The sequence below is a fragment of the Brachycentrus maculatus genome, unplaced genomic scaffold, assembly GCF_059751285.1.
Source record: "Brachycentrus maculatus isolate JH-2025_06_01 unplaced genomic scaffold, ASM5975128v1 h1tg000328l, whole genome shotgun sequence".
NCBI lineage: Eukaryota > Metazoa > Arthropoda > Insecta > Trichoptera > Brachycentridae > Brachycentrus > Brachycentrus maculatus.
The window spans coordinates 978,202-990,568 of NW_028281077.1; the positions used below are offsets into that span (position 1 = coordinate 978,202).

Here is a 12,367-nt window from a genome sequence, read left to right on the forward strand (position 1 = left end):
AAAAAGAAACGCTCGTACCTATGTTTGGAGAGGGACTTGCATTGAACTTTTATTTGTTATACTTAATCAAGGACATAATAGAACACATTATTTATTCTTATATTTGCATTATTTACCTAAATTAGGATTTGAAGAAAGGAGAGGGTCCATTATTGTAATACATTTAAGTATCTATTGCGCATAGTATTTAATTATTATGTAATATTTGAATAAAGAAAGATTCGACCAACATTTAATGTATTTATACAATAATTTAAGCGTGTCCAAATACTTTTTTACGAATCTGGATTATCTCCAATTATAGGAGTTATTTTCATATTATTTTTTTTATTTATTTATATTTATTTATTTATAACATAAATAAATATACATATAAATTAATTACTTATAAAAGATGAAAAAGAATATTTACGGTATATTTAAGGTTACGGACATTTATGGTTTATGTATATAAATTTTGAAATAAATGTATACAGTTTTTGTATTTATATGTGCATATATTATTAACAAATAAATGTTTAAATAAAAAATATATGAATTATTTCTTGTTTACTCACAATTATTTAAACTCTTCTTGTTCTTCCCTCCTTATTCATTTTAATTCTTTTTAAAAAAGGTAAGATAATTTCGCAAAATCGAATCCCTAGTATAGTTCTCAAACTAGAGTAATAAATAGTAATGTGTGCTGAATGTACAACAGACCCCTCATTTCATGCAGTTCTTCCTTTATATTATAGTTCATACCCAGATGGGTAGATTTGATAACAGAGGTACCACCATCACGAACGATGCGCATTGCCGGGCACGCGACAAAGGGTGTCGTCTTCAGACGGAGCGTGCCGGACGCAAGACATTTGGTTTCTTTGGCTTGTGTCGTCTTACAGGGGTGCTTATTGTAGTATGAATTTAAATAGTTCACCTAAAGGTGGAGGAAGTGAAGACCACGCTGCGTGCATTACGACGTCACGCCTTCTGATTCGTGAATATTTTAAACCACAAAAAATGTAATTTTTTATAGAATCCTATGGTCTTTAAAATCATAGGTGTCTCAGCTTGATGTGAAACATCTATCGTCCTTTTTAAGGCTGAAATCTCGAACGTTCAAATGCAGAACGCAACCGGACTAGACCTCTTTCCGTGCTAGGGACTAGACCTCTTTCTGCCCATATTTTTAAAAAATATTAAATATTTTTTAAATATAAAAACAAAATATTTTTGTTTTTATTATTCACAAAAATATTTCAATTTCATACTATTTCTTCTCGGTTCGAACCCAATCTACCATCACTTGATACCGATTTCTAATGAGTGTCTTATTACTAGAAATCGGCATCAAGTGATGGTAGAGTGGATTCGAACCGAGAAGAATGTACTCTTTTTTTTTAGATTACACCAAATAATATTAATATAATATATTAATATTAATATTTATATTTAACTTCTTTTTCAGAATATAAACATTAACGAGTTTATAAGTAAGAAGCAATATCAATTATCCTAATCGACAAAAACGAACTAGTGTTACTTGTCAAAATTTGTACTTTATTCAAACTTCATATAAAATGAAAATCGGCTGTCTAGATCCTATAGATTAAAAAAAAAGCTATGGACTCATTTTATTTTTATTCTTACAATAAGGAGAATATGTTTACACCAAACAAAAAAAATAATAAGTGAATTTTGCGTTTTTGTAAAATCTAAAACTTGTTACTCTACTGAAATGATAGGAGAAAAGGATATCATAAAAAGGTTTGTTGTAATTGCAGTGTTTTAAAATAAATTCCATCAAAATGATCTTCCCCTTTCTACCTTAATCATATTTTACTTCCTGTTTACTGATGGGGTGGAGCAAGTAAACATCTGCTGTAATGTGACGCGATGATAAATGATATAATATTGATAGCGGAATAAATAACAATAGGTTTGTACTGTATTCAGTTAAGAAAGGTGTCCCGAGGAGAATTTCTTAGGGTATTAGAAGATAATGAATGAGTTATATGGGTGAATAGTGACATGTGGACATTGAAAACGTAAAGGATTTTAATGTACAGTATATAAATGGGCGTAATTGAGCAAATATACATTTTGAATTCTAAAATATTATGTTCTTCTTTTTCGTGGATTTAAATCTGTGTGATAATTGGTTTGCTTCTTTCATGGTTAGTCTCCACCCGAATCCATCCTCCGTTCGTCTCTTCAACTCGGCGTATTCGCTACAAGGTACTCGGAGATTATTTGGTCCATGTATGTTGTAGTTTGTGCCTTTACATATGACTTCCGCAATCGTAAGAAGCAGGCCTGGATGACTTATATTAATGCCAATGTATTTGGCTCGCTGTTGCGTTACTTTATTTAGTAAACATCTAGACTGTTTAAAACCCTGCTTCAAACCTCGTTGTTCCCTACATGTTCAGACCGATTGACCTTCAACATGCGCCTGTAGCACCACATCTCAAAACCTCCAGCCACCCCCGTTCTGCCTGCCCGATAGTCCACGTTTCAATTTGTATAATGTGTTATAAGAGTCAAAAAAGGTGAAACTGTTTTATTTTTGTATAAAAAGAAAAATAAATACTTATTTAACATTATTGGTAAGTGAGGTCCAGGGTTCGATTCCTAATAATAATCACTGATTATATTTTCAGTAAAAAAAAGTTTTTTTTTAATTTCATTATTATTTTATTCGAGAAATATTTTTTTAAATAATTTTTATTACATATACATACATATATATTTAAAAACATAATAAACATTCATTTATAAATTCATAAAGATAATAACATGTTTTTTTTTGCAGAGACCCACCTAGCCACCTTATGTGTAAAAGAAGAAAAAAAAACTATGCTACAATTTTCACAGTATTAACTCTTGATCATTTACCCATTCCTTTATTTGCCTTTGGTCCATATTTTAGTTTGCCCTTTGACCTTCGCCGGCAACAAAATAAAAATGCTTGGAACTATTTATTAAAGTGTTCTACTTCCATATTTATTAATGTATTATACAATGTAAGTTGGTACAATACTTAGTCGTGTTATTATTATTCTTATTTTCATAAAGCTGACTTATGGCCTCATGCTTCAATGTGTAACGGACTGTGACATTCTTTAACGGTCTTTTCGAAGACACTTCCTATGTGGCATACTGCTCCTTGAACTGTATTGCGTATGGGGCACCTTACCGGACTGTGATGCGTGCAAGTGTGTGTAAGACTTTATGTTTCAATAGCAGAACAGTCTTACCACCTGTGACAAGACAATAATAATTCTTATTTTTAATAAAATATATTTCAAGCTCAATTTCCAAGCTTCCAACTACATACAAATAATTAAAAGGGCTAAATCGTAAGTTACAACACCGCTAATCTTAATTAATATATTGGACAGCTTTTAGGGGAGATTTTGATTTTCACAGGCCTTGTAAAACGCTGCTTAAAGATGGTGACAGAAGGGTCGATGACAGTAACTAGCCAGAAATCAAAATAAATCAAAATAATGTCCAGGATTAAAATATCATAATTAAATAGTAAGAAAAGTACGAATCAAAAATGTTGCTTTCATTTTCACACTTAGCTTCATATAGAAAAATCTGTGAATTTCTATTTTTTTTTACATTAAAAAAAGGTTAATTTCTTGAACTTATTTCTTGTGTAATTTCTACTCATTTATTTTTGTACATATATATTTTTATGGTATTTTTTGGGCATTTACAATTTTATTGAAAGATACCAAAATGTATAAATTTCAAGCTTCGATTGAGGGCCAAAAGTATGGATTTTTTTTTCGTTTTAATCCAAAATGCATTTTTTACACTCCTTTCTATCGATCCTATCGATATCTTTTTTTAATTCATACATCAACGGCCCACTCCAATATGCATTGCTGTATGTAACTGCATACAAAACAATCGGAACGACTAAAATTTATGCGTTAGATTTACTATACAACAACCTTTCCTTTACACAACTTTAGTGTAGTGTAGATGGTGTACTATGATAACGCCAAGGTGTTCATTTTTGGTATAGTTTCTCTAGATGCATCCCCCGATTACCGTCACATCACAACCCCATCGCATACATACATTGTCCCTACTTCATAGAGGCCCAACCCCTACACTTATTAGTGTCTGCCTCGTGTATACATAAATACATACTTCCGCGCGCGTGCCAAACCAGTTTAAACGAAATCTTGATGCGCAAGGAAAGGAACGACGAAGACTCTGATCAGGGGATGATTTAAAAAAAAAACAAGAAAATTAAAAGTTTTAGACGCGGGCGATTGAATATAAAAACCATTTTTTTAAAAAGAAGTCGTTACATTATTGGATTTTCTATTGCTGCCACACTCTTTTTCCTTTTCACTATTCCTCCTTTATTTCATTTTCCATAAAGCAGAGGTTCTTCACCCCAAGCTATTTCATTTACGTCTTTATCCCATAAGAACGGGTTATTAAGAGCACGATTCAAAATGAACTTATGTTTTTCGGCCTTTTAAGGTGGATATGTGCCATTCTGAATCAAGACAATTTGTACAATAGTTGGTTCTTTTTCGTAGTATAATGATAGCACTTTTGAGTACCGCGACCAAATTCTATTCCCGACTTGGCCACCATCAAGAACATATCGGATTCTTCCACAATATTAATTTTTACGAAAGTGTTTTAAATATAACTTTATTTTATTATTAAATCACATTTTTTGTTTAAGTCTATCAAGGACAAATAAAAATACAAAACGCTTGCTTAGTTTTTATATTGGTTGGCACAAAAGTACCTACCTACCCATTCACGAAAACTCGCTTTATGTATTAGTAATGTGCCCATAATTGTTGTCCAAATATGCGGGAATTTTGGGGTACAGATTTTTAAAATAATTTTTTTTTTTTAAATGTTAGGACTGAACAGATTCTTCAGAGAGACCATTTATTTAGTGGGTATTTTATCATCTATTTATTTTTCTTAATTTTAAAATGTAGCTTATCTTCAGGTCTTTTGTTTACAAATGAGAGAGTTCATGAAACTTACAGCAAAAAAATGATATTTTATTGAAGAAATAAAAACAATAAAATAAAATGTAATTACTGTATTATTACATTATTTTTTTAGGCATACAGTAAAAATATTTATCACACTATACCATAAATATTAAATTCTATAAATATATTTAAAAAAATGATTTTATACTTTTATTTTTATATTTTGTGAAAATCTACATTAGTATTTATTGCTTTAAATTTCATGACACTCGTATATTATTATAATCAAGTCCATCTTCTCTGCCTGTCCATCCCAGAGCAATGACATGTTAGCAGCAGTAGTAGTCAAATAAATCATATTAAAAAGTGAGTTATTATTTTTTTATATTTATCTTAATAAAATCCCAACTTCTTTCGAGGTTCTACTAATATTTGAGCAGTCTGAATACTTTTTTAAATCTGTTACTATGAAAATCGTGTCATTTCGACACAGATCACCCACACATGCGATACTACATAAAAGTAGGTATATTTATCATTTTAGAATTTGGATACATTATATGGAATCGATTTTTATAATTATTACAACTGATTTTTATGAATTGCCTAACGTCCAAGTGACTTTAAAATGTAGCTACGAATTATGTAATTCCTCTTATCATGACCCTACTTGAGGTTCTACTTTATAAGTTTTATAGCCTATGTCGTGAGTGGATTTACTCTTTATGCTTAAAGTTATTATATTTTCCTGTATTTCTTGAGTAAAAATTCTTCTACTATCTACAGCAGTATTCCGCAAACTTTTTCTTTTCAAGGTACATATTTAACATATTGTGTTTAATGCGAAATGTGAGACTACTTAACTGAGCACAGGAAATCATGATTTGGAGCAATTGTGTTATTTTCACAAAACTATACTTTTTCCGAGGCACACCAACTAATCACCACGGTACACCAGTGTGCCGCGGCACACACTTTGCGGAACAATGTTCTGGAAACATGATTTTATACAATTCAATGATTCTAAGTTAGCAATGAAGTTACTAAGGTATATAATTTTTGTTCTATGATTTGACTTGTGAGTTTACATAAGATATAAGTTTACTTATGTACAGTTAGATATGTATTTATATTATCTGGAGAAATAAAATAACTTTGTTTTTTGATCCACTCAAAGAAAAAACAAAGTTATTTTATTTCTCCAAATAATATATTACAATGGTCCACAAATTAAGTGCTTTAAATATTCAAAATATAGGTATATACTACTTACCTAACATTTATATTACTATTGAAATATGGCGAATTTCTTAAATTGTGGTTACCCTAATAGAGTTTGAAGGGGAGATTATGAGGAAACCCGTCTGTAGAAAGGTAGGTTCCTTAAGTACATCTTACGTCCCATTGTGTCGATGGCAGTTGGGGTGAAATCGCAATTTATTGTGATGGCAAGGCCCACGGTCCATCGATGAAAGCGATGCAATGTAACCAAATCATGACCTAAAAACATACTCTTATTTAATATATAGGCAACTACCTCGACTATAATGAAGGGTGTCATCTATTTGTCATAATATCTCTTGCCTATAATACTATATCAAGATCCAAGAAAATAAATGGATATTTGGAGAATTATAAAATTAATAAAAAAATTATCTTAGGAGAAAGTGACCAACTAACAAAACGTAGAATGTTCAGGAGGGCCATTTAAGTCACTTTTGCTTGGTAAGAAAATAAACATCAAAGTAGTCAGTCATTTTTAACAAGTCAATATATTATATTTCCAAGTTTAAAATCATTTGTGATTTTTTTCCTGGTACTGTTAAACTAGTAATATATCAAATAGTCAATGATCACGTTTTATGTAAAAAATGCACTTGGTCACTTTCTCCTGTATGACTACGATATAAATATTAACAAATGTGAAACAAAAATATCCCACCAAATCATAATGAAATGATGAGTGTCATTTACTTATCATAATATCTCTTGCCTATTATACGACATCAACATCAAAGAAAATGTATGAAGATTTTTATTTGGAGAATTCTAAAATTCATAAAAATAAATATGAAACAATAAATATGCCACAAAATCATAATGAAATTATTATTGTCATTTACTTATCATAATGACTCTTGCTTATAATACGACATCAACATCTAGATATATTAGGTGAATCAACAGAGACGAAGATATTTTATAGGAAGGCAATATAGAAGTCTGGGCAGTTACATGTTTTTAATAATTACATATGAATATATTTAAAAAAAAAACTAATTTTCTTTTTATTATACATTACCATGGAATGATGTGTATTTGTCATGCAAATTCTTGAGTTTGTCAACTCATTAAACTGATAAAACCCACCAAGGTGATGTCAATCCATGTACCTGAACAGTTCATGACTCGCCAGATGTATGGCAAACTGCCCTGCGGGATATTCGGCAGCCAGACGTGCAAGTATAGTCCTCGGCCGGGCACGCGACCCTTCTGCGTCTCGTTCCTTGGTTCCTTGTCCCTTACAATAAGCCACCGCGCGGTGACGGACGACCGTTAGAATCGAGAACCGTGCCAAGAATACCAGTGGCGGCGGGTGATGTCAAACTGGAACAATGAGAAAAAAGGAGACAAAAAGCTGAAGTAAAAATTTATTATCAGTCATCATCACAATTAAAAAAAATAATGCGTGCAACGTCGGAAACATGTCGTGCCAAATTTATACCGTAGTTAATATTTATAAGTAATAATAAAAAATTAATAACATCATTTTGAGTGTGTAAAAATACTTGTTCACAAATCTGGATTATGTCAAATTAGGAGTTATCCTTTGCAATTTTTGGACATTTTATTGTATAAGTATATAAGTATTTATATATATTTTTTTAAAATTTTTATAATAACTCCTAATTGGATATGATCTAGATTTGTGAACAGGATAAAGAGTTGTTTTTTTTTCATTTTTGACACAAAAAAATGTAAAGTATTACTTCCAATTCGAGATAATACAGATTTGCGAACAAGTATTTGAACACATTCGAAATGTTATGAATAAAAATAACTAGGCAAATTATAAGCTACATAAAAAGAATTAATCATGTTTTCAGGCGTTTGACAGTAAGTAAAAATAATCCACGGTTGTTTCTGTAAAAAAAAGTTGCAAAAATCAAATTTGCGTAAAATTAATTTAACACAGTTTTGACAATTCCAATTTTTTCAAATGTGTCCTGTTTGATAGATATGAATATGTGCAGGAACCTATAATATATCACTTAACCTAGGTAGGTATAATTTACTCATGCATTTATCAAACAGATAACAGATTGAAAAAAAAAACAAATTTGAATTTAAAACAAACGAAGTGAGATTCTAAAATATTTTCAACTGTTAAATGGTGATATATAAAAAATAAGGTGATTATAGTTTTCAGGGGGAAACAAATAATAATATGTGCAAAATGCTTTGAAGAAAAGTTAAGTGATTCTCAGGTTAGTATGAATTGTGTGACACTCTCCTTACCATTCACTCATCACTTTGTGTAATACTAATTTTTAGTGGTATTTTGATGAATGATAAGGAGAGTGTTTTATGTATTACCATACCATAAAGTTAACAATGCTTTTAATATACAAAGTGGAGAAATGTGTGGTTTATATATTTTTTCCATTTAACCAGACAGAACCACAGCAACACGTGGCCGGGTACAGCAAGTCTTGATATATAATATTTAAAAAAAAACATCTATGTAGTCGAATGAGTAACTTTAGAACGCCACTGTTCTAATGAACAATACTGAATCGTTTATTTCACCCATAAACGCACACAATACGACGTAAGGAAGTAAAAAAATGCAAGTCCTATTTTCAAATAATTTTACCTTCGAAGGTATTCTTACGTACTCCATACCGGACGCACACAAAACTGAGCTTTATCACCCCTTGCGTAAAATCGTTTATCCCGTACACGCTGCGGTCATTAGCTTTTTTTATCTGATGAACGCGTCGGGCGATAACGCTCCTTTTGGCAATAGCCCCGAAGGGCGAGTTTGGTTTGTTAGAGGGATATTATTCAAGGGACGGTTTGTTAGAGGGATATTATTCAATTTTAAATAAGAAAGGTGGGGGATTTTTATTACGAAAAGAAGTGAGCTCAGACGGGTAACGTCTTTTCTTTACAAAGTTTGTGCCATACAGTTGGTTGGGGGCAAAAGGGAACGTTCTCATTTTGAATTCAGCTTTTGACGTTTCGAGATTGGCGGGAAATACAATTTTTGTTGTTTATTTTCAATTGTTAAATTAATATCATATTTACAAATTTCTTAATTTATTTGATACATGTCATATGTTTATTATTATTATTATTATTGAAGTGATGTAAGTTCAGTGTTTTTAAAAATATATATATATATATATATATAAATTGGTGCTGTGTTAAAAAATCAAGTGCAACAGTGTGATTCATAAATTAAATTAATAAATTATATAAAAATATTTCACTTTTAATATATTGTATTTATTATACTACTTTGTTACAATTATTTTTAAAATTTGCAATATTTTGTGTGCTGGAAAAAAGATTACGCTTATATAGGGTAAGTACTATTTTTGCAATTTTTTTCATATGTATTTTTTTAAATCGAAACATGACTGGCGTTTTAAAACACCATACACACATATTGTGACATTGACAGTCAAAACATGTTTCTGTCATTATGCTGCCACGCGTCTTCAAGCAGTAATTGTGACGTCAATAACCGAGATTTATAGTAAAAGCATTGCGTATGCTCAAAATTTTCAGAAAATAAGATGTTTTTTCTTCTTCTTCATTTTACTGTCAAACTGACGTTTACTTCAGGAACGAAAGCATAGAGAAAGTGTGAAAGTTATAGTGTTAAAACATTATGTCGTTGGAAGTAGTGTCGAACATAACGAAACGGGTTGCGTTTATGTCGATCTTAAGCACATGGGGTGCAGAGCAACGGGAATATGATTTTTTTTATGTACGAGGATAAGGATTCTTGGGGTGAGGATCATGTTAATCTTCGATTATTCGGACGAATTTTTCGTTAAGAGGACATAATTTTAACAGCAATTCTGAATACAGTTTATATGTATTATATATAAATGCTTATGTGTAGAAAAAATATATCATTTGTTTCGATTGTAAAAGGTATTGTAAAATGTGCCCTCGGCACGAAAAACTCAGTGAGGGAATATTATTGTGAATCTTAATTTGTATTTACGCATATGATAAAAAAATAAATACAAATGAATTAAATTCATCATTTTATACGAGTAAATTTTTACATGAGTTAATGCCAATTTCATCATGTATATAAGTTAATGCCAACACAACAAATACTTTTGAATAATTTTGATATTCAACATATTTTTTTTTACACCGTAAATCTTGTTTTTATTATTTTTTTATCATATACTTAGTACATATTTTCTTACTTTTTCATTTTCATCTTTTTGATTTTTTGTTTCCTGTTAGAATCAAATATTTATTGTTTATTTTAACGTCTTTAATCTAATTTTGATTTCTGATAAACATCTTTTGTATTCTTGTCAGTGTCCTTTACTATAACCTAAAATATAATGTATACCCACACACAGGTCATGTGGGATTTTTTTTTATTACATATATTTTTTACTTGTATTAATATTTTGTTGTGAGATGCAAAAGAATTTAAAATAAAGAAAACAAAATCGATGGTGCATTTTTTTCTGAAAGCTCTTTTTTATGATCGTTACTCAGTCAGAGAATTACACGACCAGCTGTTGTGTACCGCGATAGTACTCGCCCGAAAGGTGAGAGGGGACGCAATCTTATTGCTAAGAGGGGTGACATTGTGTGTACAAATAGTCACGTGATCTGGAAGGTGTCTGGGGGTGGGGGGAAGGGGAAAGGGAAGAAGAGATTACAGTTTACGACGCAGTAAAAGTAATCAACAAGAGGCTGTAAAACTTGTCATGTCGCCTCAATAATTGACTTATTTCCCCCCGATTCTTCTTATTTTCTTGTTGTCTTATGACGTGCATACATAAGAAAACTAACTAATTAACTTACTACTACGTCATTTCCTCGCAGAGAGAATAGAACGCTACACCAATCTATCTTCGCAAACATTATTCATCTGCTTCACATTTCGCTCACTCCTTTCAACAACGTCACATATCAAAAAACTTGATTTTTCAGGAAATCGTTTTTAAAGTTTAAAAATATAATTAAATGTATTAATAATAAATATAACTTATAAAACTAACTAACCATCACGCCGCTTCCCCGCAGGGGTAGGCAGAGAGAATAGAGCAGTAGGCAGAGAGAATAATAAATATCAAGCCACTTATTGAACTTTTTATTGTGTAACATATCTTTTTAGGTATAACATGAATATTTTTTCTCAATTTGAAAAACATTTAATATATTTAAAAAATAATTAAACAATACATTTCCTTCAAAATGCAAAAAACAATACTTACTGTCCTGTACCTAGCGGGTAAATATTAAGCTAAAAATATGAGATCCGAAAAAGGGGAAATATTTTTTCAAATATCTTTATTTATTTATTATTTCTGCTATTTTAATTCAAAACACGATATATTTATCCAATATTTATCAATTTTAAAAATCTTATTTCACTTTTTTTCTTTATTTTAAATTCTTTTCCATTATACAACAGAAAACTAAAATAAAAAAAATAATAAAAATAAAATTAGAAACTAAAAAAAAATTTTAACTAACCAGCACGCCGCTTCCCCGCAAGGGTAGGCAGAAAGAATAGAACGCCACACCACTCTGCCCTTGCAAACATTCTTCGCCTCTTCTACGTTCATGCATCTCCTCATACTTACCCGCCGATTGTTTCGACTCCTAACCTGACCACTTTCAAGTATTTGGCATACTTGATCTCTGATAACATTCACCTCATAAATTTAAAAATAAAAAAATAAAAAAGGTGAAAAAGTAAAAAGCTAAGTAAAAAGCTAGCAAGCATGTACTACATTAGTGATACGTCTACAAGAGTGATACGTCTACAAGAAAAAGGAGCTTAAATCTGTCTCTTTAATGAACAGTTTTAAATTTTACCCTTTTCCACCACTGGCGTTAAACTTGTTTCCTCGTTCTTTGCGACCGTCTCTTACAAAAGAGGATCATTAAGAATTAATAAAGTTATCCATGATAAGTTTGAGTTAATTAAAAGTTTTACAAAGCGACATTTTTAAGACTTGTTCGCCGTAACGTCGCTAAGAGCCTGCGGTCACTAAATCTCCTTTGGCGTTTTATTTCCTTGCATAAATAAGACGGTCGAGTTAAGTACTACTTAACAAAGTGTGATTCAAAGGAAAAATATCAGACTTGCAACTTCCTTTTCAAAGCTTTGCTTTAGT

At 30.8% G+C, this 12,367-nt stretch overlaps 1 protein-coding gene across 2 annotated transcripts in view; it reads right to left on the minus strand.

Annotated features, from left to right (window-relative positions):
- Positions 1-2,666: 2,666 nt before the first annotated feature.
- Positions 2,667-12,367, minus strand: part of LOC148304147 (uncharacterized) — a 101,660-nt gene continuing 91,959 nt past the window's right edge. For both annotated transcript variants that reach the window (XR_015838381.1, XM_088268763.1), the window contains 2 exons: positions 7,367-7,580; positions 2,667-6,473 (listed from right to left, as the gene is read on the minus strand). Coding sequence is in view for 1 of the 2 variants with exons in the window: in XM_088268763.1 (XP_088124889.1) it covers positions 7,530-7,580 (51 nt within the window). In the remaining variant the exon portion in view is untranslated. The remainder of the gene's footprint in view (positions 6,474-7,366; positions 7,581-12,367) is intronic.